This window comes from Bos indicus, chromosome 11, assembly GCF_029378745.1.
Source record: "Bos indicus isolate NIAB-ARS_2022 breed Sahiwal x Tharparkar chromosome 11, NIAB-ARS_B.indTharparkar_mat_pri_1.0, whole genome shotgun sequence".
Classification (NCBI taxonomy): domain Eukaryota; kingdom Metazoa; phylum Chordata; class Mammalia; order Artiodactyla; family Bovidae; genus Bos; species Bos indicus.
In genome coordinates, this window is record NC_091770.1 from 7,040,056 (window position 1) to 7,066,835 (window position 26,780).

At 42.4% G+C, this 26,780-nt stretch overlaps 1 protein-coding gene across 4 annotated transcripts in view; it reads left to right on the top strand.

Annotated features, from left to right (window-relative positions):
- The first annotated feature begins 2,700 nt into the window (after positions 1-2,700).
- The window catches only part of IL1RL1 (interleukin 1 receptor like 1), a 28,754-nt gene continuing 4,674 nt past the window's right edge, over positions 2,701-26,780 (top strand). The window contains exons 1-11 of one of the 4 annotated variants that reach the window (XM_070798381.1): positions 2,701-3,373; positions 11,498-11,569; positions 11,828-11,997; positions 13,097-13,307; positions 14,912-15,086; positions 15,180-15,342; positions 16,761-16,829; positions 19,166-19,307; positions 19,405-19,544; positions 24,053-24,199; positions 25,480-25,647. In XM_070798381.1, coding sequence (XP_070654482.1) covers positions 11,937-11,997; positions 13,097-13,307; positions 14,912-15,086; positions 15,180-15,342; positions 16,761-16,829; positions 19,166-19,307; positions 19,405-19,544; positions 24,053-24,199; positions 25,480-25,647 — 1,276 coding nt within the window. In that variant the 5' untranslated portion in view covers positions 2,701-3,373; positions 11,498-11,569; positions 11,828-11,936. Of the gene's footprint in view, positions 3,374-10,779; positions 10,929-11,497; positions 11,570-11,827; positions 11,998-13,096; positions 13,308-14,911; positions 15,087-15,179; positions 15,343-16,760; positions 16,830-19,165; positions 19,308-19,404; positions 19,545-24,052; positions 24,200-25,479; positions 25,648-26,780 lie in introns of those variants that run through there. The other 3 variants (XM_070798380.1, XM_070798382.1, XM_070798383.1) reach the window with 3 other exon arrangements.

Sequence of the window (26,780 nt, forward strand, 5' to 3'; positions counted from 1 at the left end):
TTTCATGTCATTGAATGGTGAATCATCACAGATGCCTTGTGCCCCCTTAGAGAAGCGTAGCCTTCCATCAGTTCTGGGGCACTTTTGTTTAGGAGACTCACCTCCAGGGGATGCAATCATTTTTAGAGGCTATGGCCTGAGGTGCCAAGTTAGGTCTTCAGGTCTGGGGGGGTGAGATCCTCAAGGGAGCAGTCTCTGGCCCCTCCCAGGCTCACCCAGTCTCTCCCTGCTAGTTGGGTACATCAGCAAGTGTCTCTGGATTCTACATTCTGCAGAGACCTTGCAGATGGAGGAAAAAGAATCCTCCTGAAGCTACTCACAGCTGCTAAGGCCCCTCTATCTTCCATCAAGCGTTTCCTTCTTTCTTACAAAACCTGATGGACCCTGATAGATGGTGGCCTCCCTGAACTTCACAAAATGTCCTGAGCTGGTAATGGAAACATTGAAGATACCATTAATCATCCTGATAGCAGTCAAGTACGTCAGTGCCAGTGCTGAGAAGTTCTTTGAAAGACATTCCACAGCAGAGTTGACCCTGTTTCTAGACCCTGTGATGATAAGGGATATCGAGAGATCTAGATTTAGGGTAAACCATACCTTCACTATGCCAGAAAGGTTTTTTTAAACTCCACTCAAGAGTTCTCAATGTACTGCACTGTGCTTAGTCACTCAGTCCTGTCTGACTCTCTGCGACCCCATGGACTGTAGCCCACCAAGCTCCTCTGTGTATAACCTGCTCTAATTTTTAAAAACATACAGACTGTTGCAAATTTCTAATTTAAACTCAAATTTTTTCAGGTTTGTAAAATGCTGCCTTCCCCTCAGATGGTGCTAGAGGTAAAGAAACTGCCTGCCAATGCAGGAAACATAAGAGACTCGGGTTTGACCCTGGGTCAGGAAGATCCCCTGGAGGAGGGCATGGCAACCCACTCCAGTATTCTTGACTGGAGAATCCCATGGACAGAGGAGCCTGGTGGGCTATAGTCCATGGGGTTGCAAAGAGTCAGACATGACTGAAGCGATTTAGCATGCATGCACGCACCTTCCCCTCACCCTCCCTTTTGGGGTAAAGATTAAGTTCCTTGAGATCAGGAATGAGTTTCATCCTGACCTGAGATCTCTCACAATGCCCCACACAATGCTGGGCACATCAATAAATACTGCTTGGCTTCTTGCTTAACTGCATTTTCTCTAAATCTCTAGCTGTGAAGAAGAAGTGATAAATGACTCTGTGCCATTTTTCTAAACTCCATATATATATATATATATATATATATATACACACACACACATACATTAATATGCGGTATTTGTTTTTGTCTTTCTGACTTCCTTCACTCTGTATGATGCAGTCATAGAGAACAAACACATGGACACGTGGGGGGATGAACTGGGAGATTGGGATTGACATAAATACACTATTGATGCCATGTATAAAATAGATAACTCATGAGAATTTACTGTAGAGCACAGGGAACTCTACTCAGTGCTCTGTAGTAACCTAAGTGGGAAGGAAATCCAGAAAAGAATGGATGTATGTATAGGTATGACTGATTCACTTTGTTATACATAGAAACTAATGCAAGATTATAAAGCAACTATACTCCAATAACAATTCTTTAAAAAGTGGGCTCCATATAAAGACTGTGCCATAAATAACTGGATTCTGCCGTGGATTTTCATCTTTTATGTATGGTGATCGTAGGGAAGATTTGATTCCTTTGGTGAGACAGCTGTTAGAAGGAAACTTGAAAAAAAAATTGAAGTTTTTTAAGCGAAGTTTTGGTGGGTTAATTATATGGGAAGGCAGAGAGCCACCAGTATTCGTTACTATGGCTGATATTAGATTATTTGTTTACTATTGACACTAGTCAATCCTAAAGGAAATTAGCCCTGAATATTCATTGCAAGGACTGATGCTGAAGCTGAAGCTCCAATACTTTGGTCACCTGATGTGAAGAGCCAACTCATTGGAAAAGACCCTAATGCTGAGAAAGATTGAGGGCAGGAAGAGAAGGGGGCTGCAGAGGATAAGATGGTTAGATAGCATCACCGACTGAATAGACATGAATTTGAGCACACTCCGGGAGATAGTGAAGGCCAGGAAAGCCTGGAGGGCTGCAGTCCATGGGGTCACAAAGAGGCAGACATAGCTTACTGACTGAAAAACAATTGATAACAATACCCACTTGCACTGAGGCTTAGAGAGGATGGGAAATTTGCCCTAAGTGACACAGTCAGTGAGAGAAAAACCCTCTAGATCTAAAGCTCCTGCTCCTATTAGAGAGTCCTTGGCAGATGGTACATCCTGATCATTTGCAAGTCACCAACAGTTTGAATGGAGAAGGGAAAGGCTACCCTACTCCAGTATTCTGGCCTGGGGCTTCCCTGGTGTCTAGTGGTTAGGAGGTCAGTCCTAGTCCTACTAGGACTAGTACAGTCCCCGGCCCAGGACGATGCCACATTCTCCAGAGCAGCTAAGCTCCTGTGCTGCAAGTATCGAACCTGTGCTCCAGAGCGCGGGAGCTGAAACTACCGAAGCCCGTGTGTCCTAGAGCCCGGGCTCCACAACTAGAGAAGCCACCGTGATGATAAGCCTGAGCGTGAACGAGAGAGCAGCCCCTGCTCACCGCAGCTAGAGAAACGCCCAATTAGCAATAAAGACCCAGCACAGCCAGAAATATAGAATAACAATAATAAAATCACATAGATGATTAAAGTCAGTTTATTCGGAATTCTCATGGAAAGAGTCCAGTTACAGAGGCTTTTGATTTTGGCTGTTGCCCTGAGTAAGGTAATTGATCAGCCCCTCTGAGCGTCCACTAAGCCTCTGAGGAGCGCAGGGGTCAGCATGTGCAGAGATCCCTGCGCACAGAGCCTAGTTCACGCTTAGGCACCCAATCATATCAGAGTTTTCAAAACATAGACATTGTGTCATCAACAGTAAAACCTTCTGCAGAAATGTACACTGTGGTTCTTAGAGCCATAGTTTCAGCTGCCAACTCACTGTAAGGGCACCGAGTGACCTGCCACCTAGATTAAGTCAGGAGGTTTTGCTGAAAAAGTTCCCCACAAGGAAGGTAAAACAGAACTAAGAGGAAATGTGACCATCTGCAGAGCTACCGTTGCAGTGGAAAGTGCAGATCATCAGAGATCTTTCAAACAGAGAACATGGTGCAAACTGAAGTCAATATTTGTTAACAGAGCTCTCATCAGCAACCTGGTTCCTGTCTCTTAACTGATAAGGACAATGGAAGGCTTCAAAAGGAGTGTGGCTATCCTATGTAGCACAGAGCTGTTAGAGAACTGGTCTTTCGAGTTAGCAAACTCTGCTGGTAGGAAGTTGGGGAAGAAAGAGCTCACTAGCCAGATGGTAAGTGTTTTTCCTTGCAGCGCTTTTCAAAAATGCTTTGATCTCAAAGGGAATGGAATTTGAACACAAAAATTTAGGTTGAAAATAATCATTGCCCTTGATTTTCTGTTTATGAAAAAGGTAGTCTTACCAGTGGGAAAACCAAGGTACAGAGTGATGAAGTCCCTTAAAGTCTTGTTTGTATTACATGGAACTTCGGCCTCATGTGTGTGCTAAGTCGCTTCAGTCATATCTGACTCTTTGTGATGTGTTATGGACTGTAGCCTGCCAGGCTCCTCTGTCCATGGGATTCTCCAGGAAAGAATACAGGATTGGGTTGCTATGCCCTCCTCCAGGGGATCTTCCTGACCCAAGGATCGAACCCACATCTCTTACATTGCCTGCATTGGCGGGCGGGTTCTTTACAGCTAGCACCAAATGGGAAGCCCATTGGCCTGCTGTACTGGAAAAGAAATGGAGGAGGGTGGGTTTGGGAGGGGGTCTTGTGGTATATAGTGCATGCAGAGTGCTCATATTCCAGAATTGTTCTTGCTGGAATCCGCTGAAATTCAGAAATGAAATCTGTTCAGATGGTGGATAAGGGAAAAAATCTTGGGAAGAAACGAGCTCCTCAGTAGGGGTTGGGGGGGCAGGGGAGAGGAATGTAGTGTGTGGAAAGGGGGAAGGAAATAGGATGGAAAAAAAGAGAGTGATGTGTTTCAGGAAGAGGGCTGCTGGGGGCCTGTCTTTTGAGGGGAGTGGTGGGTAGGGAGGAATAACTGACTCAAACCCATGTCTGGCATGGGGACCTCTGGTTGATGGCTCCATTCCTCTCCTCTCTGAAGGCTCTCAACAAAGCGTGCAGGGTCAAATGTGGCAGAGCTGGCCCCTAAAGCTGCACCCACTGTGTGTCAGGTGTGGAGAAGAGGGAGCTATGTATATTCATGTGCCGTATTCAATGACATTCATGTGTCACTGCCCCCAAAGTCTCAATATGGACCTTGTCATGACATTCCTGCTAGTCTGTATACAGTATATGAGAGAAAGCTCCGACACCCACAGAACCACATTTAATCCCTGCTCTTACTCATGACTCTAGACTATTCACCTAACCTCTTTAATTCTCGTACTGTTCACTTATAAAGCCAGCATATTAGTACTAACATCAGGCTCAGAGGGTGGTGTCTAAAGATGAAATGGGTGTAAAGTCATAGGTGACTCAGTCAGTAAAGAATCCGCCTGCAATGCAGGAGAGCTGGGTTTGATCCCTGGGTCAGGAAGATCCCCTGGAGAAGGAAATGACAACCCACTCCAGTATTCTTGCCCAGGAAATCTCATGGACAGAGGAGCCTGGCAGTCTACAGTCTATGGAGTCACAAGACTTAGTAACTAAACCACCACTTAGCTAATATCAAATGCTTAATAATGTCAGCCCTCATCGTCATCATTATTTTTTTACTTTTCCTACTTTGGGAATCTTCACCTCTGCCCTACTGGTGGCCCACGGTGGCTGCTGATTTGAATCACAGAATCCCCAACAGGAAGGAGAGTTCTCTCTGCTCTTGAACAGGATGTGTAGGTGAGGAGCTTGACCCTTCCACATTTGGATATGTGGACCAGTAACTCAAAAAGCTCGGGGATGTCTTTGGTTTTCAGATTCTTGCTTTTCCAGTAGGAGAACTCTTCATCTACGTCCTTCAAAATATTTGTCCTATGATTATGAGGGTCTGTATTTCTCTGCTTGCCCTTCTACACTTTCCAGTTTTTTGCGAGTATGGAGAAAAATGGGGCTTCCCAAGTGGCTCAGTGGTAAAGAATCCACCTGCCAATGCAGGAAACCGGGTTCAATCCCAGGGTCAGGAAGATACCCAGGAGAAGTAAATGGCAAACCACTCCAGTATTCTTGCCTGGAGAAACTCACGGACAGAGGAGCCTGGTGGGTTACAGTCCATGGGGTCTCCAAGAGACAGACACGACTCAGCGACTAACAACAGGAGCAAAATTCTCAATACTTCTGCAGTGATTTACACACAGAGGTTCAAACTGGTCTGTGAAGGAAGGATGAATACCTCTCTCCAGGGGAGTTTTCCAGGGAAGGTGAGCAGCTTTTCTCTTGTGTAGCTTCAAGGTCTATCTGCTTGCACTCTGGAAGATCTCCTCCAGCCTGGTGGGTTTAATTTCATCTATATACTCATGGATCCCAAATTTATATATATATATCTGGATGTAGGTCTCTAACCTACATGTGTTCCCTGAACTTCAGCAGCAAATAGCTCATTGATGCCTTGACATCTCCAGCTGTATGTCTAAGAGGTTTGCCTGGTTGTATATGTCCCATACTGAGGGATTCTCACTCCAAACTCTGTCTCATGTCCAGGCTCCACCTTAGTAATTAGGAGAAAAAATATATGGCCAAATTTCGTGCTAAATTGCTCCAGTCATGTCCGACTCTTTGTGACACTATGGACCATAGCCCGCCAGGCTCCTCTGTCCATGGGATTCTCTAGGCAAGAATACTGGCATGGTTGCCAAACCCTCCTCCAGGGGATCTTCCTTGACCTAGGAATAGAACCCAAGACTCCTGCATTGGCAGGCAGGTTCGTTACCACAAGCATCACCTGGGAAGCCCCCTATGGCCAGATTAGTTTAGATAAATTCTGAAAATGAAGAGTAATTCTGAGAATTCTTAAAAAGAGGGTAATCTGCCCTTGCAGTCAGCAGGCATTGGAAGATTTCTGCTTAACTTGGCAGAATTCATGGCTGCTCAGTATCTTGGATTTAGTTATTTATTGGAAGCCCTTGCCTTTCATGTGTTGTCTTGCTAAGTTATTATAAACTACTATACTTTTACACTGGATGGTATCATAGTAGTTAGAGGCCAAAATTGCTTAGTTCTGTATAGAAAATGGGCTTAAAGGAAATTAGGGCTATTTATTTTATTTCATCTCCCTGTCTCAATCATAAGAAGGAAAGATTTATCACTGTAACCTCTCTTTTCAGTTAAGATTAGGGGGAAAAAAAGACGTGTCTTTGAGGTTCAGCAAGTCTGGTTTCAACCCCAGCCACAACTGTGTGAGCTTGGTCAAATTATTTAACCAGTCTCATCCTTGGGTTTTTATTTTAATCTGTAAAATTTGAATGCTGCTGCTGATAAGTACTATGCAATATTGTACTTTCTATGCAATGACTTAAATGTTGAATAATTGAATTATTTTATAGTGATAGCTTTTATTTATCACAATAGCTAGACTTTATTAAATGCTTCTGCAAGATATCATGGGTATGCTATTAAAACTCTAACTGAAGCCTTATTGAAAACTAGGAAACCAAGATAACCATGGCCTAGTCTGAATGAATAAATGCCTAAACTTAATTTAAAAATTTAAGATGTTTTAGGATACAAAATGTGAGTTTGTATTCAAATGTAAGCATGTTTAAGGTAGTTTTATTTTGTTTGTCAAAATGTTACCTAGAGGTTACAGTGTTCTGGGCACTGTTCCAAGCTTGCCTGCTCCTGATTCTGTGGAGCAGATTCTCAGTGCCAAAGCCCACATGATCTTAACAACTAAGTCAAGCATAGCGATAAGCAGATCTAATTCCTTGAAGTAATGCCAGCATCTTGTGGTGAATCTCCCAGCAGTGACAAGACTTTTCATCTCTCCCTCTGAGACCGCATGACTGATATTGGTGCAGAAGGAGATGCCTGCCTCAGAAACATTGCCAGCCACAGGGGAGAAGGGCGAGAAGTGGTGGTGTTGTCAACTAGCTCCCCAAATCCACTGGAACGTTTTTTGGGCAGCACCTCCTCTTTCAACCTTCATCATATCATAGCAAAATAATATAGTGGTTAGGAATCTAGCCTTTGGAGCCAACCTGCTTGGGTTCAAATTCTGGCTCCATCTCTTAGCATAACATAACTTGTACCACTGGCTTACCCTCTTGATGTCTCAAGGCTTCCCTGGTGGATCAGACGGTAAAGAATCTCCCTGCAGGGCCAGAGACCCAGGTTTGAGCCCTGGGTTGGGAAGATCCCCTGGATAAGGGAATAGCAACCTACTCCAGTATTCTTGCCTGGATAATACCATGGACAGAGAAGCCTGGTGGGCTACAGTCTGCGAGGTTACAAAGCGTAGGACACGACTGAGCAGCTGTCACTTGGTGTCTCAGTGTCCTTGTCTGTAGAACAGCTGTGATAATAACAGTGCTTGTGTCACTGGGCGGTGGTGAGAATGAAGGTGCTAATACATGTAAGCCATTGAGAACCGTATGTTGCCGGGGTCCAGCCCCGGTGGATCCAGGGAATTCGAAGCGGGGACGGCGTCGGCGAGGATCAGGAAACAATTGCTTAATTAAACGTTAATTAAGGATATAAAGAGTAATAGAATGAGCATAGCTCAGTGAGGAAATTCAGTGGAGAAAAGAGGCTGAATAATTCAGCCAGAAGGTAAGAGAAAGAACGACATGGTGAGACCAAGTTTCGGTGAACAAGGCCCCGCACTTTATTTTCCAAAGTAGTTTTTATACCTTAAGTTATGCATAGAGGATAATGGGGGAAGGGGTAGAGTCCTGCAGTAAGCCAGGCTTTCTTCCTGCAATCTTTTTTTTTTTTTTTTTTTTTAATTTTATTTTATTTTTAAACTTTACATAATTGTATTAGTTTTGCCAAATATCAAAATGAATCCACCACAGGTATACATGTGTTCCCCATCCTGAACCCTCCTCCCTCCTCCCTCCCCATACCATCCCTCTGGGTCGTCCCAGTGCACTAGCCCCAAGCATCCAGTATCGTGCATCGAACCTGGACTGGCAACTCGTTTCTTACATGATATTTTACATGTTACAATGTCATTCTCCCAAATCTTCCCACCCTCTCCCTCTCCCACAGAGTCCATAAGACTATTCTATACATCAGTGTCTCTTTTGCTGTCTCGTACACGGGGTTATTGTTACCATCTTTCTAAATTCCATATATATGCATTAGAATACTGTATTTATGTTTTTCCTTCTGGCTTACTTCACTCTGTATAATAGGCTCCAGTTTCATCCACCTCATTAGAACTGATTCAAATGTATTCTTTTTAATGGCTGAGTAATACTCCATTGTGTATATGTACCACAGCTTTCTTATCCATTCATCTGCTGATGGACATCTAGGTTGCTTCCATGTCCTGGCTATTATAAACAGTGCTGCGATGAACATTGGGGTACACGTGTCTCTTTCCCTTCTGGTTTCCTCAGTGTGTATGCCCAGCAGTGGGGTTGCTGGATCATAAGGCAGTTCTATTTCCAGTCTTTTAAGGAATCTCCACACTGTTCTCCATAGTGGCTGTACTAGTTTGCATTCCCACCAACAGTGTAAGAGGGTTCCCTTTTCTCCACACCCTCTCCAGCATTTATTATTTGTAGACTTTTGGATCGCAGCCATTCTGACTGGTGTGAAATGGTACCTCATAGTGGTTTTGATTTGCATTTCTCTGATAATGAGTGATGTTGAGCATCTTTTCATGTGTTTGTTAGCCATCTGTATGTCTTTTTTGGAGAAATGTCTATTTAGTTCTTTGGCCCATTTTTTGATTGGGTCGTTTATTTTTCTGGAGTTGAGCTGTAGGAGTTGCTTGTATATTTTTGAGATTAGTTGTTTGTCGGTTGCTTCATTTGCTATTATTTTCTCCCATTCTGAAGGCTGTCTTTACACCATACACAAAAATAAACTCAAAATGGATTAAAGATCTAAACGTAAGACCAGAAACTATAAAACTCCTAGAGGAGAACATAGGCAAAACACTCTCCGACATACATCACAGCAGGATCCTCTATGACCCACCTCCCAGAATATTGGAAATAAAAACAAAAATAAACAAATGGGACCTAATTAACCTTAAAAGCTTCTGCACATCAAAGGAAACTATTAGCAAGGTGAAAAGACTGCAATCTTATCATATGCAAAAGTTTAGGTGATTTGCATCATCTTCTGGCCCGGAGGCCTTTTTCTCTAAAGGTGATTATTCTAAAGTCAGGCGCCAGCCTCCAAAAAGCATTAGATAAAGTTGCATTCCTACAGAGCAAAGGTGTGGTGGGCTATAACAAGAAAAAGAATTAATTCAAGGGTCCCAGGTTACAAACATTAAAGCTCCTATTTACACCAATTATATTAATCAATACACTGCCAGGGACACAGCAGGTAAGGGATATGGAGACATAGCAGCAAACATTGGCCCAACAAGTGAAAATCCCTTCACCAATACAATTTCTAATCAATCTTTTAACTGCTCAAAGGAATCTGTATTTAGACAGTTTAGAACATCTCATGCCTCTCACAGTTTGGAGGCTCTGAGCAATCACATGTGGCCGGAAAAACCTATTCAGGCAGGCTAGAGGACTTCCAAGGGAGTTTGTAGGTTGAAACACTGTCACACCCAGGAATTATTAACTGGAGCTGTAAGCTAACTCTTTTTTCAGAGAGAGGTAGTGGGGGACAGCCCCCCGTAAAGTCAGAGGTGTAGGTGAAAGCACAAAGCAGAAAGTAGGGAGACTCTGGCTTTGGGGGTAGATTGCTCGAGAATTTCCAGGGAGACTCCTGAGGCTTGATCCCGCCTTTGCGTATGCCAAGCCTCCTTCCTCATGACCTTTGCCAGGGGCGGAGCTCGCTCCCCAGAGTAAGTGACATACAGTGAGTTCCTGAGAAGCCTTAGCTTTGGTTATTTATTACTGTGCTGGTCTGGAATCAGTCCCAGAATCCTTCTGGGATGTGGTGAGTTTTAAGTTAGTCAAATTTACTCATGACTGAGTTACACCAGCTATGTGGAGCTAAAGGCAAATTTGCAGCTAACATTTGTTTGGCATGGAACCCAAAAGTTGAGGCTGACAGTTTTCCATGTTTCCCTGTTAGACAGTCTAATGACTTCCCTCTGTTTCTATGAACTCCTTAGAAAAACTTGCCTTTCCCATCTAAGAGCCCTGTAGGGAGTTGAATCTGAGAATCTGGAATCCGTGTTTGGATGAGACAATGTTAGTTCTGGATCTTAAACAGTACATTTGCAAAACCCCTTGGAGTCTGTTTACTTTTTATCTCTTGTCCCCATTTGCTTTCAAAACTCTCTCAGCACCAAAGTTGCTGAGCCTGCCTCTCTAGAGTCTGTCAAATAAAGTATCAAGGAGTATCTGGATGGGTAGTCATAGGGTTCCCGGATTTCCAGATCATTTGGAACTCAAATTGTAATAATATTGGAGCCACAAACACCAAGCATTAGCTTGAGTAACTGATGCTAAAACGGGATAAGATCTGATTACTTCTTCCAAATGATTATTCTGTTGTCCTTAAATATTTATATATCAGGGTCAAGAGTTCTTGGTATAAGTAAACCGGCACTTTTGAACGAGTCATGGATTTTGGCTCAAGATGAAATTTTAGGGTGGGTGGAGTGGGTGTGTGGAAGGATGTCTCTTATCTCCCCTTTCAAATAAAAGAGGGAATTTGTGCTTGTGGGGAGTCGGTAAGGAAGAAGCCACAAGAACTGGAAAATCTTCACAGCTCAGTCACTGACTTGAAGTTCTTTCCTTCTGCCCTTCACTTAGGGTAAGCATCCTTTACTTAACTAAAGTTCGTAGTAAAAACGTTTCCATACATGTAATGAGAAAAGTACCAACAATTCATGTGTAGAGGAAATGTGCTATCCGGAAATATATTAAGGGTTATTGTAGTCATCCTATATTTGTTGGTTTCTTTATTGGTTCCATCTTTCCTCAACTCTTTAAGAAAAAAAATATAGCTGTTATCCTTTTGTTGAAAGAAAAAAAATGTAATTGTTTTTCATAGACCTTCAACTCATCTTAGAAAGCCTTTGGTGGATCTTGGGGACAAACAGGGTGAGAGACATGTTTTTGAGGGTTTGGAATGGTGTCTAGGGCAATAATTTGATGACCGTTTTAGCCATCTCTTTCTCATAATCCTTAGGAAATATGGGATGAGAGCTTGCCTGTGTTCTTGGGGGAAGAAGGGGGTCATGTGAACGCACAGCCAATTGCCAGCTTGTGTGGATGTTTGTGGTTTTATGTCAGCATTTATAATATTGTGTTGTCTAGGGTCACTTGACTTTTATGATTTTTTTTTTTAATAGAAACTTATTTTCTTTCCTCTTAATTTAGCTTCAATCATGAGACAGTGAAACAGGACAGCCAACATCAGGTCTGCATGGCCCCAAGGTCTAGTATTCAATGGTGTGTGTCTGAAGTTAGCTCATATACTAAAGATCTGCTAAGGATGACTCCTCCTTGCAGGGGGCAGGGGTATTAAGCAAGTCAAAATCATGGCTGTAAATATTTTGCTTGAGAATTTTAAAAATTATTTTTAATTGGATAATAATTGGTTTTTAAATTAATTTATTTTTAATTGGAGGATAATTGCTTGCTTGTGATTTCGAATGACTCATTTTTTTGGTAGAGATACTGACAGTTCTTTGCAACTATCTGTCTTAGGGAATATCATCAATCTCCTAGGTGGGAGCTTTGCCATTGGATGTCTCAGACTCGACCTGAATCATCTTGAGAATCGGTTCTCAGCACCTGCTCTCACTTGAGAAACAGAATGAGACTTTGGGTCTCGGTAATTCTAACAGCTCTCATACCTTCCACATCAGCTAGGTTTAGTAAGTATTGCTTTTGAACTAAGATTTAAAACAATTTTAATTAAGTAATTCCAAGAACATGTGCCTTGCTATCCAATTGCTCTAACTGAATGGCAATGTGGAGAGTTCATTTATGTTCTACAGTTATTCTGTTTTAAAAATTCATTTATTATTTATTTTTGCTTGTTCTGGGTCCTTGTTGCTGCAAACAGGCTTTTTATAGTTGCAGCGACCAGGGGCTCCTCTCCATTGTGGGTTGCCCTGCAGCATGTGGGATATTACCAGACCAGGGATTGAACGTGTGTCCTCTGCTTTAGCAGGGGGATTCTTATCCACTGCGCCACCAGGAAAGTCCTTAGAGTTATTCTTCATCAGCAGCTCTTCATTTGTCCCCTTTATGGGGATAAATTTTTTATAACAAATACAGCATCATTTTGATTTAATGCATTCAAATACTCAAAATGTAACATGATGCCTGCACGTAGAAGTATGGGCAGCGTTTGTTGACTCGACAACATGCTTTGTGTAGGTGGACTTGGCTGCGTTTCTTTGGAGCAATGTGGAAGATTAAGGTCCAGGTTAAAGCACTAATGTACGTACCCATTGTTAGTCGCTCAGTTGTGTCCAACTCTGCAAGCCTGCGGACTGTAGCCTGTCAGGTTCCTCTGTCCATGGACTTTTCCAGGCAAGAATACTGGAATGGATTGCCGTTTCCTTCTCCAGTGTACCCATTAGAATATTTCATAAAAGAGCTTAGACGATTTACTTATTCTTTCTCAAAGTGTCACAAAGTATGACAGCTTTCTCAATTTAATCTTGCTATTGTTTAATCACTAAGTCATGTCCGACTCTTTGCGACCCCATAGATTCTAGCCTGCCAGGCTCCTCTGTCCAAGAGATTTCCCAGTCAAGAATATTGGAGCAAGTTGCCATTTCCTACTCCAGGGGATCTTCCTGATCCAGGGATGGAACCTGAGTCTCCTGCATTGGCAGGCAGGTTCTTTACCACCATACTGCTGGGGAAGCTTAGAAGGGGATATTTAGAATACCAAAATCGTAATCTTTTCATATGATCACTTCAAGAAATTTATGTGTTTGTTTGTTTGTTTTTAATTTGCAGGCAGACCATTTTTGGGCCTGGAAAATGAGGCTTTAATTGTGACATGTTCCAGACAAGAAAAATATCCATACCCTGTGGACTGGTATTACTCAAAGACCAACAAAAGTATTTCTACCCAGAGAGGAAATCGGATAGTTGCCTCAGGGAAGCATCTCAAGTTCCTCCCAGCCAAAGTCAGCGACTCGGGATTTTATACCTGCATTGTCAGACGGTATTGTCCAGGCCTGCTCCTTCGTCTTTAACAGCTGATATTCTGAGCTGCCTCACTTCTCTTCCCTTTCTAGACCTCTCGAACAGTCATATGTATGAAGTAATCTGAATAAAAAGCACTTCTAGAAATGTCTTCATGGTGAAGTTCAGGTGGTGGTGAACTATTTGTCATTATTACTTGGAGGCACTGCAAAGCATGCAGTATTTTAGTTCCCCGAACAGGGATTGAGCTCTGTTAGGGATGTGCCCCTCTGCAATGGACTCACAGAGTCTTAACCACTGGCCCACCAGGGAAGTCCCTGGTAAGCTATTTGTATGTATAATTGCAGGGCTTAACTTATAGCCCAATTAGAAAAAGACCAGGTTGTTCTAGTGGCTGAGAAACTGAGAGCAATCACTCACTTAGAGTTCCAAACAAGAACAATCCAGTATAAAAAGGTTAGGCTTGTGATGAATGTAAAAGGGTGGTCACCTGGGCCTTCCACCTGAGGGGCAAGCCCGAGTGCATTACTCTACATGCGGTTGTCACAAATGTTGTCTCATAAATGTTGTGTGCCTGTTTGGTAAATATAAGCTATGAGACCAACTATGTCCAAAGGCAAATCGCTCTAGCTCGGTGCCTGGGCTCTGAGGTCAGATGGTGCTAGTTTTGAATCCACGGTCCTCACTGCTTATCTGTGTGCTGTTGTTAAGTTGCTTCTCCTTCACTGTTACCTCATCTGTCAAATACACATGATAACAGAACCCACTTCAGAGCCTGTTATGAGCACAAAATGAGGTAATATTACCACCATAAATGGTATATAGAAAACTCTTAATAGATACTAATTATTTTCATTATTATATCAGGGGTTGGTGTCACAGCACATACAGTATATAGAGAAATGGTGAGGGAGTCCTTTTTAAGGCTACAGCAGAGGTTATGCTTTAAGCTTCGCTAGTGGCTCAGTGGTAAAGAATCTGCCTGCCAATACAGGAGATGTGGGTTCATCCAGGAAGATCTGCTGGAGAAGGAAGTGGTAACCTGCTCCAGCATTCTTGCCTGGAGGACCCAATGGGTAGAGGAATCTGATGGGCTACAGTCCATGGGATTGCAAAGAGCTGGACACGACTGAGCAACTGAACAGCAGCTACAAGGGGTTATATTTTATTTGAAATGTAACCAAAAAAGCAATTAAAACTTTAGATTTTAATGACTATTTTAAAATAAGAACTACTGTGTATCAATTGTTTTAGGAAGAAACATTAGAGTTGAATTATTTCATAGTGTTAGTATTCAGTAAAAGTTAGAGTCAGAGTAAGTCATTTCATAATGCTGCTGCTGCTAATGCTAATATTAAGTAAAAATTAGAGTCGGATTAGGCTTCCCTGGAGGCTCAGTGGTAAACAACCTGCGAGCCAATGCAAGAGACGCAGGTTTGATCCCTGGGTTGGGAAGATCCTCTAGAGAAGGAAATGGCAATCCACTCCAGTATTCTTGCCAGATTAAGAGTTGGATTAAGTCATTTCATAATGCTAAATAATATTAAGTAAAAGTTAGAGTTGGATTAAATTATTGCATAATGCTAAGTGACTTTTTAAAAATTGCTTATTTTATTTTAATAGTCCTACCTCCAATAAGACTGGATATGTGAATGTCACCATTTTTGAAAAACAACCAGATTGCAATATTCCAGATTATCTGATATATTCAACGACATCTGGATCAGAAAAAAATTCCCTAATATTTTGTCCTACAATTAACCGCTACAATTGGACACAGCCTGTTGAGTGGTTTAAGGTAAAAAGAAACTTGCCGGGAAATAGATGAAAATACACAATCAAAATAGGTAAGAAAGAATTACTAAAAGTGGACTGGAACCTTTCATTTCAGAACTGTGAAGTTCTCCAAGGACCAAGGTACCTGGTACACAAGTCGTTCTTGCTGATTGACGATGCAACCAACAAGGATACTGGTCATTATACATGTAAATTTATACACAACGAATATGGAGTCAAATATATTGTAACAGCAACCAAATCATTCACAGTTACTGGTAAGCTACTGAATGTAACAAGGGCAATATCGAAAAAAGAGAAAGTGAGAGAAATCGTGTCCTTCTTGTTGATTTGCCTGTATTTTATCCTCCTCCTGGAGCTTCCTCCTGCCTCACCTTTTCTTACACATCCTCTAATATGATGCAAGGAGATTTTCTAAATTATACACCATCATGTTTTAAGACATTTGGGGGAGGGGGCGAAATTACACTATGAATCCAAAGCCACATCTGCTCTCTCCTCTATGTTTTAATTTTTCAAAGGTAATGCAATCACCTAACTTTTTTTGAACTGCAACTCAACTATTTGAAGAGCAAGATTAACTCTCTTTCTCCCAATGTCTTGTCAGAGTTTCTGTAAATAGAGCAAGATCTATTTACTCTCTGATATAACTAACTGGATTAGAAGTATAATGAGAAACTTTATAAAGAGATGCATAGATATTATTGGGTGGTTTTCAATCTTGATTTGCAAGGCTTTCATCATCATCTACCACCTTAGGTGGTCATTTAATTCTAATTTTTAAGTTCACCTTACATTCTATAAAAATCCATCAGGGGAAAGGCCTCACAATCAAACATGCCCGATCTACAAAGAGCTGGGGTCTCCTCAGCACAGCTTGATCTACGGGTATAGATGAAACCTATATGCCTGGCACATTTCTTTGGGCAGAACCATAGTGGACAAGAGTTTTGTCTGGAGTTTTCCAGGGCTCCGCCCCTGTAAAATGAGCAGCACTGGACCACATTTGTGCTCACATCTCTCAGTGTTCAACATCAAACCCCACGGAGGTCCTTAATCACAGCATTCTGAGATAAGTGAGAATCAAGGGGTACAGGAATGCATGCGTGTTTCATTAGAACTAACTTCTCATTCAGTTAGTTATATCAGAGATTAAATAGGCTTCCCTCTATTTACAGAAACTTTGAGAATATTTTTACCATGTCTAAGCAGGAATTTGGACTTTCTGATATGGCAAGCCACATAGGTGGAAGGTGCGAGCAGAAGTGTAGACTGATGTGTTTATCACTTTCACGGGTCTTTGGAAATCCTCCCTGTAGCGTTATGCCTATTCTATGGAATCGAGGTTTTCTGGCAATTGCTACATTATGCAATTCATTTAATGGTTTGCATAGTATTTGTTTTAACAATAAAAAAGAGAGAAGAGAAAAAATATATATAAAAAAAACCATAGCTAATAACAGAAAGGTATTGCTTGATTGTTTTGGTTTCATTTGTGTGTGTGTGTGGGGGGGGTGTATGTGTATACATGTGTATTTCTTGCCATGGATCACTATCGAAAAATTTGAGAAATATCACTGTGAAATAGGTTAGAAATAAGAAAATACAACCTTTGTATTGACGACTATTCAATGCTCTCCAAATATTGAAATTCTGTCTTTGTCTTTAATTTCAGAGAAGGGCTTTTCTTTGCCTCCTGTAATTAAAGCGCCTCCACAAAACGAAATAAAGGAAGTGGAAATTGGTAAGAAAACTGTAAGAATACTGTAAAATTTTTGCCTGGAAAATCCTTCCACGTGACCCAGGGGTAGGCTATCTCCATAGTAGGTCTTGAGGATTAAATGAGATATACTTGCAAACACCCACCTTGGGCACTTTCTAAAATTAGGGATATGTGCTCACCACCATATACAGCACTCACATTTGTACTGTGCTCTGCTTTTTGTTTTTTGGTACTTTCACCTGTGCTGCCTCATTTCCCTCTTGCTTCTGTCCAGGAGGTAGATATTGTCCCACTTAATGTTTATGGATGGTTAGGCTTAGACGGATCAGTGTGTGCTGTGTGCTAAGTCACTGCAGTCATGTCCCACTCTTTGCGACGCTATGGACTGTAGCCTGCCAGGCTCCTCTCTCCATGGGATTTTCCAGGCAAGAATACTGGAGTGGGTTGCCATGCTTCCTCCAGGGAATCTTCCCAACCCAGGGATCCAACTCGCAACCCACATCTCTTACATCTGCACTGGCAGGCAGGTTCTTTACCACTAGGCACCTGGGAAGCCCCACCTTTCTATTAGAACGCTAGAGTACCTTGTGTTCCAATTGTGTGTTTATACCGTTGTCATCTCCTGGGAGACTCTAAACTCCTTTTCTCTCTTCAGATGCCTCTTGTTTGTTTTTTTCGTATTTTTAAAGTCTTTCCTGAATTTGTTACAGTGTTGCTTCTGTCTTACATTTTGGCTTTATGGCTGTGAGGCATATGGGATCTTTTAGCTTCCCAAACAGGGATTCACCTCACACCCCCTGCATTGGAAGGACAATTCTTAACCACTGGACCACCAGGGAAGTCCCTGGATGCCTAATTCTTGACCCAGGAATTACGAACTCAGTAGGGGACAGCTGAATGCACTGTCCTAAGGCAGGAAACAGCCCTTAAGTCTTTCCTCTGAAGGAGGAAGTCTCAGATTAACAGGAGGGAGAGTAGAGAGGTTCTTGTCAGAAGATTAGAAATAGTGGAATAGTTCGAAATCGTGGAATTGTAGCTGAGTCAGGTGAAATGGTTTTACCTACAAAGGTAATAACAGGGAGAGGAGGGGTATTTGGTAGGATGAGAAAGGAGTGGAAGACAGCCATTAAAAAGAAATTGCAAATGACCCAATTTCATTCCTTTTTATGGCTGAGTAATAGTCCCCACAGTGAGTGAAAAAAGTCAGAAAGAGAAAAACAAATATTGTATGTTAATGTATATATGTGGAATCTAGACAAATGGGGCAGGTGAACCTATTTCAGAGCAGGAATAGAGACGCAGATGTACAGAATGGATGTGTGGAAATGGTGGGAGTGGTGGAATGAACTGGGAGATTGGGACTGACATATATACACTGCCGTGTGAGACAGATGGCTAGTGGGAACCTGCTGTACAGCGCAGGGAGCTCAGCGTGGTGCTCTGTGACGACCTAGAAGATTGGGATGGAGGGGGGTGGAGTGGGGTGGGATGGATGTCTGACAGAGAGGGCATATGTGTGTACATACAGCTGATCCGTGTTGTTGCACAGCAGGAACACAACATTGTAAAGCAACTCTGTGTGCTCAGTCGCTCAGTCGTGTCCCACTCTTTTCAACCCCGTGAACTGTAGCCTGCCAGGCTCCTCTGTCCATGGGATCTCCTAGGCAAGAATAGTGGAGTGGGTTGCCATTCCCTTTACCAGGGGATCTTCCCAACCCAGGGGTCGAACCTGTGTCTCCTGCATTGGCAGGAGGATTCTTTACCACTGAGCCACCTGGGAAACCCCAAACAACTATATCCCATTTTTTTTTAAACAGCTATACTCCAATTAAAAAAAAATAAATTTCAATGTATAGTAAAGGGAAATCTTAGATTATAATGTGGCATTGGTGAAACCTCTTTAGTTTCTGCTGCAGAGCAGGGGAGAAAGGAGAGGGGTGGGGGGGCTGACCTTTACCCTGACCTGTGAGTGAAATGAAGAAGCTGGGAGAGGAGAGGAGGAGGCGAAGGGAGGGCAGAGAAAGAAGAAGGTGCTGCCGATGAGGAAGGGAAACGGGGATACATTTATAGCCATGCATCTGCCTGCAGTGCAGGACATGAGGACTGGCTTCCCGGGTCAGGAAGATCCCTGGAGAAGGGAGTGGCAGCTCACTCCAGTATTCTTGCCTGGAAAGTTCCTTGGACAGAGCAGCCTGGCAGGCTGCAGTCCATGGGGTCAAAAAGAGTCAGATGTGACTGAGTAACAATTTCACTTTTCTTTCGTGGCACACAGAGGATGTTCAGTGAATTTTTTTCACATTAAATTAAATCCCATTTGAACAGAATTTTATGGATGAGTTTCTTTCCTTCTTATCTAGGAAAACCAATAAACATAACGTGCTTGGCTTGCTTTGGGAAAGGCCCTCAGGTCATGGCTGAGGCCTTCTGGCGGGTGAACGGAAGTGAGGTCAAGAACTTTGGTGAAACGAGAATACAAGTGGTGCAGGAGCAAACGCAAAGGTATTTTTAAATGGCAGTTAAAGCAGCCCCTACCTTCCCACATGGTTTGCAACTGTACAGTAAGCGCTGAAAGTAACAGACTGCCTTTTAATCCTAGTGATGAGCTGACTTGCCGAAACACCGTTTTAAAAATAGAGGATATAAAAGAAGAGGATTTGACATCGAAGTACGACTGTCTGGCCATGAATTTCCACGGCTTCATCACGCACACTGTAACACTAAGGAGGAAAAATCCAAGTAAGGCGTGTTTCTGAGACTCCAGTCACTGGAGTTTGCTGTATCAACTGTAAGCTGAAATCATATTCTTAGAGAACAGTGTGTTGGTGTGCGGTTGCAGGAAAATCCATCAAGACAACAAAATGCTCCATCTCACAAATTGAAGAAGGCAGGAGGAGAAAAGATTTGTCCTGGGTGTAGGTATTACACATATACACATTGTATATAGAGACAGATATATATTGTGGAGAGACAGAATTCAAGACAGAAAGGAAGCGATTGAACTGTCACCGTGCTTTTTATGATCACCACACTCAGACACCGTTAAACCAGTCAGTAAGGACACACTCCTTCTCCCTGGGAGTGAGTGCACCTTTCTTCCACTCCCTCCGTGTACGACTGTGCACAATGATGGCAGCAAAAAATAGTTTCACAAACACGTCCTTCCTGAGCACCTGTCGATTCTCTCACTTGTTTGCACATCCAAGTAAAGACACTCCCCTGGTTAGATGAAGCATTTAGTCCAGTGTAACAAAGGGTGCAGGGAAAATTCTGATATCTTTTCTTGTTACTCCATGTGTGATGATGTAGAAATTATTTAATGTGTTTGTCATATAGTCACAGGGAGAGTTCAACTCTCAGTTTATACCGGTAAGTGGGGTACTGTGCTGTGCTTAGGCGCTCAGTTGTGTCGGACTCTTTGTGACCCCATGGACTGTAGCTCCGCCAGGCTCCTCTGTCCATGGGAATTCTCCAGGCAAGAACACTAGAGTGGGTTGCCATGCCCTCCTCCAAGGGATCTTCCCAACTCAGGGACCGAACCCAGGTCTCCCGCATTGCAGGTGGATTCTTTACCATCTGAGACACCAGGGAAGTCCAAGCGAGGTACAGTCCAGATTAATTTGGATAAACCCACAGCAGCACAACTTGATTGGGAGAGATGGGAAAATTTAACTAATTTGATAGGGTTATTTAGTCTTTGCCTGAAGTGGTCCTTGGGATTTTTCTTGTTTGAATTCAACATGAACCACTGATTTGTAAGTTTTTGTAAAACAATGGAGCCATGACTACTGCGGATGATTTTAAATGCTATCATGCTCCATGGGTTGTCAGGATTCTGCTAGTTATATATACATATATATATCCATGTCATCTCAGGATGTGTTGACCCTGATGAGATGTCATTTTATGCTGACATTTGTGGTGTTGGTGGGCACAGAAGACCCCACAGGAACGGGAAAGCCACCCGACCCCAACTCTGCCACGGTGTCCTTATCCCACTGCTGTCTGTGCTCACATTGTCGTTTTATGAATGTTCTCTAGGTTCCTGTGTATTGGAATTGTTTTCTTTTTTTTTTTGATTGGAATGTAATTGCTTTTTTTGTGTTCGTTTCTGCTGTTCGACCAAGTGAATCAGCTATGTGCATACATGTATCTCCCACCTTGGATCTCTCTCCCATCCCCGCCCCCATCCCACCCCTCTAGGTCATCACAGAGCTCCCAGCTGGAATTGTTCTCATGTTCTGCATACATGTGATTTTGTTTCTTCTAATTCATCTTTATATGCTGACTTTCACCTGCTTTTCTTCAAATCAACACGATTATACTGTCTCAACAACTGTGTAAATTAAACAAAAATTGTTGCAACTGCTTTTAATGGTCATAATCAATTCCTTTGTTTCTAATCATACAGTAAAAGAAATTACACACTGTCCTGAATTTTAAAAATGAAAACTTAAAAAGCCTATGTCCCCATATGATTAAATATTCAACATTTGATACTACTACTATTAATAATAATAATGCGTGCATTCAGTTGTGTCCAACTCTTTGTGACCCCAAGGACTGTAGCCCGCCAGGCTCCTTTGTCCATAGCATTCTCCAGGCAAGAATCCTGGAGTGGGTTGCCATTCCCTTCTCCAGGGGATCTTCTCAATCCAGGGATCGATCCAGGTTTCCTACATTGCAAGCAGATTTTTTACTGTCTGACCCATCAGGGAATACTAATAATAATAAACATTTATTCATTGTTCTCTAAATATGAGGACCAGTCATTATTTTTCATACAATTTTTCATTTGTTTTATCAAAAATCCATAATGCAGTTATTATTACTATTGTCTACTTTTATAAATGAGGAAATTGAAACAAAGAGAGGTTGACTAATTGTGCAGTTTTACGAGCCACGATTCAGACACAGCTTTTCCTGTTTATAAACACTTACGGAAAATATTCAGTGTTAGGCATCACATTTAAGGATTATTTATGCATTTGTAAAGTAACATTTAGGAAGATACTGAACTTCAACTTCTCTAAATGTCTTCAATTAACTTCTCTCTGCTTGTAAACCAGTCACATGTATAAATATTGTGCAAGAAATTGGAATTCCCGGCGCTTGTCCAAATATTATTTTTAGAAAAAGTGACCTGGAGAGGAATCATGTTGAAAAAATTTACTTAGGGAATATTTATCATTTAAACTGATGGCAACACAGACACCAGGCCCACGGCCAATTTTCAGTTTTGAATCAGCTCACTTTGGTCATTATTTTTACATTTTTTTTTATTAAAAAAAATTTTTTTTATTTGATTGTGCCATTAGGCATGTGGGATCTTAATTCCCTGACCAGGAATCAAACCTGTGCCCCCTGAAGTGGACATGCAGAGTCCTAGCCACTGGAGTGTCAGGGAATTCCCCACCTTGGTAATTCTTGATTTCATACTGCTAGATAGTCAGGGAGCTGATGAACTAATGAAGGAGTTTGCAAATCTGGACCAGTGATTTTCTTTGCAAAACTGGGAGCCTATGTCTTGAGATCAGATGCAAATGAAAAGGGAATTATCCAGCCAAATCTCATTTGAGTCTCCTCAAATTTATCTTTAAGTGGGACTATTTGTAAGATAGGATGGTTAACTATTTTAAAGAGAGAAGTAGACTTACAACAGCCAAAATTACTATTGATGAGCACAGTCCTTACATTCAGTTTGTATGTATCTGATACAGTCCAGATGGGGACCGTCTTGCATATATATGTTGTGAAGCAACGAGTAAGGGTAAAAGTGCAGCAGTGGCTAAAAAATGTTCAACAAAAGGGAAATAATGATGTGTTTAGGACCTGCTGCTGCTGCTACTGCTGCTAAGTCGCTTCAGTCCTGTCCGACTCTGTGCAACCCCATAGACGGCAGCCCACCAGGCTTCCCCGTCCCTGGGATTCTCCAAGCAAGAACACTGGAGTGGGTTGCCATTTCCTTCTCCAATGCAGGAAAGCGAAAAGTGAAAGTGAAGTCGCTCAGTTGTGTCGGACTCTAGCGACCCATGGACTACAGCCCACCAGGCTCCTCCATCCATGGGATTTTCCAGGCAAAAGTACTGGAGTGGGGTGCCATTGCCTTCTCCGATTTAGGACCTAAAACCCAGTAATTTGACTTTATCAAACACTCATTAGAGAGTTACAAAGTTCTTGTTTCTCCCGTTGCTTTCACCAACCCCAGATGTGGTAAGTCTCTAAGACCTGCTGATTATTTCTCCCTAATGCCACCAATGCCAAGCTTGTCCACTCTTTTCTCCTTATTACACGGATCTGGCCCCTCCCATACTGCAGAAACTTCCCTCTCATTCTACTCCGAGGATCTATTGGCCACGGAAACAAAACTTCCATACCATCAGACTAATCTTGCTTGAAAACCACCTTTATTGTTAAGGAACCACTCAACACTCTTCAGTGGTTCCCACAACCAGAATAGAGACAAAATGCTTTTGCTGGACGCTCCAGTCTGATCAGAACCTAGGCCTGGATCCAGCTTTCCAATCATGTATTCCAGCAATTCCCCGAATTAGATTATCTGTCTTCCTCAGAAAACACACTCCCATCTCTGCCCTTGGAATCACAGCATCCTTGCATGCCAGGAATGCATTTCTTCCTTTGAAACTCTCCGAGTCTTACTTGGAGACCTCCAGGGACCTCATTCTGCAGGAAGTCTCCAACTGCTAGTCCAGTAGACTGTGGGCACGCCTTCCTAAAACCTCTGTTAGCTAAAACTGAGTCTTTCACTTTCTGTCTTAGCTAAGTTTACACGTGTCTCTACATGTTTTATATTGAAAAGACCCTGATGCTGGGGAAGACTGAAGGCAGGAGAAGAAGGGGACGACAGAGGATGAGATGGCTGGGTGGGATCACTGATTCAATGGACATGAGTTTGAGCAAACTCCAGGAGATGGGGAAGGACAGACAAGCCTGGCATGCTGCAGTCCATGGGGGCGTAGAGTCAGACATGACTGAGCGAGAACAACAGCTGTATCTCTTATGCTTTGAAAATCCCCTACAATGCCTAGCCTGGTGCCTTGCACAGAATGGAAGCTCAATAACCATTAATTTACTGATTCTTGAAACAGCCATGAGAATTCCATGTAGGCAGTCCTTGTGTGAATCTCTTGTCCTCCCAATGGATGCCAGTACCCACGTGTGTTTTTATTTTCTCCTGTTTTAGAAATAATAATAATCATGTTTCTCCTCCCCCATCTTTTGAATAGTGGATCAACAAAGTACCTACTACATGCTTGCAGGATTTACCCTATTATTATTACTAATCAATGCCTTGGTGATAATTCTAAAAGTGTTCTGGATTGAGATTATTCTGTTCTGGAGAGACATAGTTAGACCTTCCAAAACTAGGAATGGTAAGTGGCAAGTTTCAAATTTTCTTTAATGGAAAATGTTCTATAATGGCTGTTGTTTGCGTATCTAATAATCTCTTAATAGTTATGCTACTAAACTTAGATTTTCTTTTGCTTATTATTAGCGTATTATCAATAAATCTTTGTGAGTACTCAGAGGACACTCTTCATCCTGTCTGGTCATTCCTTATGGTTCTGAAATTCACCTAAACAGCCCCAATTTTCTCCCCAGTAGAACTGCTGTTCTTACTAATTCCTCAATAACAGAATCTGCTCCCAGCCCAGAAAGGGCATTTGGGGAAATATGTACTGGTAAAACTTTACGGAAGTCAAACATTTACAAAATTGTTCTTTTCCAGAGGTGAACATGTTAGAAAGGTCCATCAGATTGTAGGTGTATTTTTACCAGAAACCCTGTTCCATAAAGAGTCTTACCTCCCTACATATGTATACACATGAAAGGAAGCAGTTATACCTGCTAAATATGAACACCATTCTTTCATTTGGAGGCAGATAAAATTTAGATTTTCCATAGAGTCACTCAACTAGAGCTAATTGTTTGATTTGTGAGAAATTCAGACCCCTTAAACATTTCTCCTCCCTTGCCACCATGAACTACCTTTTAGCATTTTCACTTCCCCATGGGGAAAAGAAAAACTAAAACTTAGATTTGCCTGGCACAGCAAAAAAATCCCTTATCTGTGACTATAAATATTTATTAATATATTATTAATCAAACAGGACAATATGGTTTGAACTAAACTGGTCAGGCACTTGTCTGTGTTCAGTCTGAACAACCTGAACTCTGTTCAAGTTCAGCTTGAACTCAGTTCAAGTCTAAGACAGTAAAAAGGAGAATGTGGGACTAAGACTGGTTTCCTGATGACTGAGTGTGCTGAGTCGTGTCTGACTCTTTGTGACCCCATGGACTGTAGCCTGCCAGGCTCCACTGTCCATGGGATTTCCCAGGGAAAAATACTGGAGTGAATTGTCACTTCCTGCTCCAGGGCGTCTTCCCAATCCAGGGACCGAACCCGAGTCTCTTGCGTCTCCTCCATTGGCAGGTTTATCCTTTACCACTGTGCCACCTGGGAAGTCACTTTCTGACGACATTTTGGGGATGGTAGATTGTTGTCATCCTCTCCAGATTCTAGAGTATTTGAGAGGCTGTGGTATATTCACCAATAATCCTAAAACTCTCCCCGAGAAATGTCTATCAAGAGTAAAATGAGAATTTTTTAAGGACCAGTTAATAATGTTGTGTTCCTTGCTCTCATGTTCAGATGGGAAGATCTATGATGCTTATGTGATCTATCCACGAAGCTGCAAAAACAGTCCAGAGGGGGCCAGCTCTGTGGAGTACTTTGTTCACCAGATTCTGCCCGACGTTCTTGAAAATAAATGTGGTTACAACTTATGCATCTATGGGAGAGACCTGCTTCCTGGACAAGGTAAACTTATCCACAACCATCAGGGACAGAAACTCTCATTCCTCAGAAAGCTAAGTGATGAGCTCTTGGATCAGAAGTTGCAATCATTATTCCAGGTCTTAGGACCAGAACTTTTAAATATTTCTCCAGAAGAAGGAAGTACTTCTTCTTTTCTTCTCCTCTCCCCATCACCACTCTGATCCTGAGGTCTTCACAGGAGTGGCAGTGATATGAAGACAGGGTAAGACATCCTTGTTTGTGGATCTGGCAGGGCCCAGCCCCTACTTTGGGCTTCCCTGGTGGCGCAGTGGTAAAGAGTCTACCTGCCAATGCAGGAGATACAGGAGACACAAGTTCGATCTGAGTCGGGAAGATCCCCTGAAAGAGGGAAAGGCAGCCCACTCCAGTATTCTTGCCTGGGAAATCCCATGGACAGAGGAGCCTGGTGGGCTACAGTTCTTGGGGTCACAAAGAGTTGGACATGACTGAGCAACTGAGCACATCCACCTGCCCAGGTCCGCCACTAGGAGAACTGACATCTCTGAAGTCTGTCTAGATCTGAAAGAAGACTTAACATCCAAAGAATTACATTCTGCTATCCAGAGGCACTGGCTAACATATTTGAAAGGACTCAAAGTTTTTATAATTTTCCTGACACTGGAGAAACATTTGCAAATGTATGTCCTCACAAGAACAGATAGAATTGTCTTCTGTTTCTTAATACTCCTTGTCAATTTCACGTGCTTTTGACAGCTGGGTCACAACTCTAGCATTTCAGTAGTGTTTCTTCTTTCTCTCCATATTTATGTCAAGTACTACCTTAGGGACCCTCTTTTTTTGCGGGGGGTGGGGGGGCGGAGGCAAGGAATACCACTTTATTTAGAATGGCCAGCCTCAGGGAGGGGATGTGTTAATTTCCTCTTTCCTGTAGCTACCCCCAGGTGGACAGGGTCCTGAACGAAGACACTTTGGAAACCCTCCTTCTAATGCTTTTTGAATTCCTCAGGGACCAGGAAGCATTTGGAACATGAACCAGGCAGGGTATGTTTCATAGACTGTGAGTTTCAACTGGCATTCCTACCAAAAAGGGATTCAAATGCCTATATGCGAGACAGCAAAAGAGACACTGATCTAAAGAACAGACTTTTGGACTC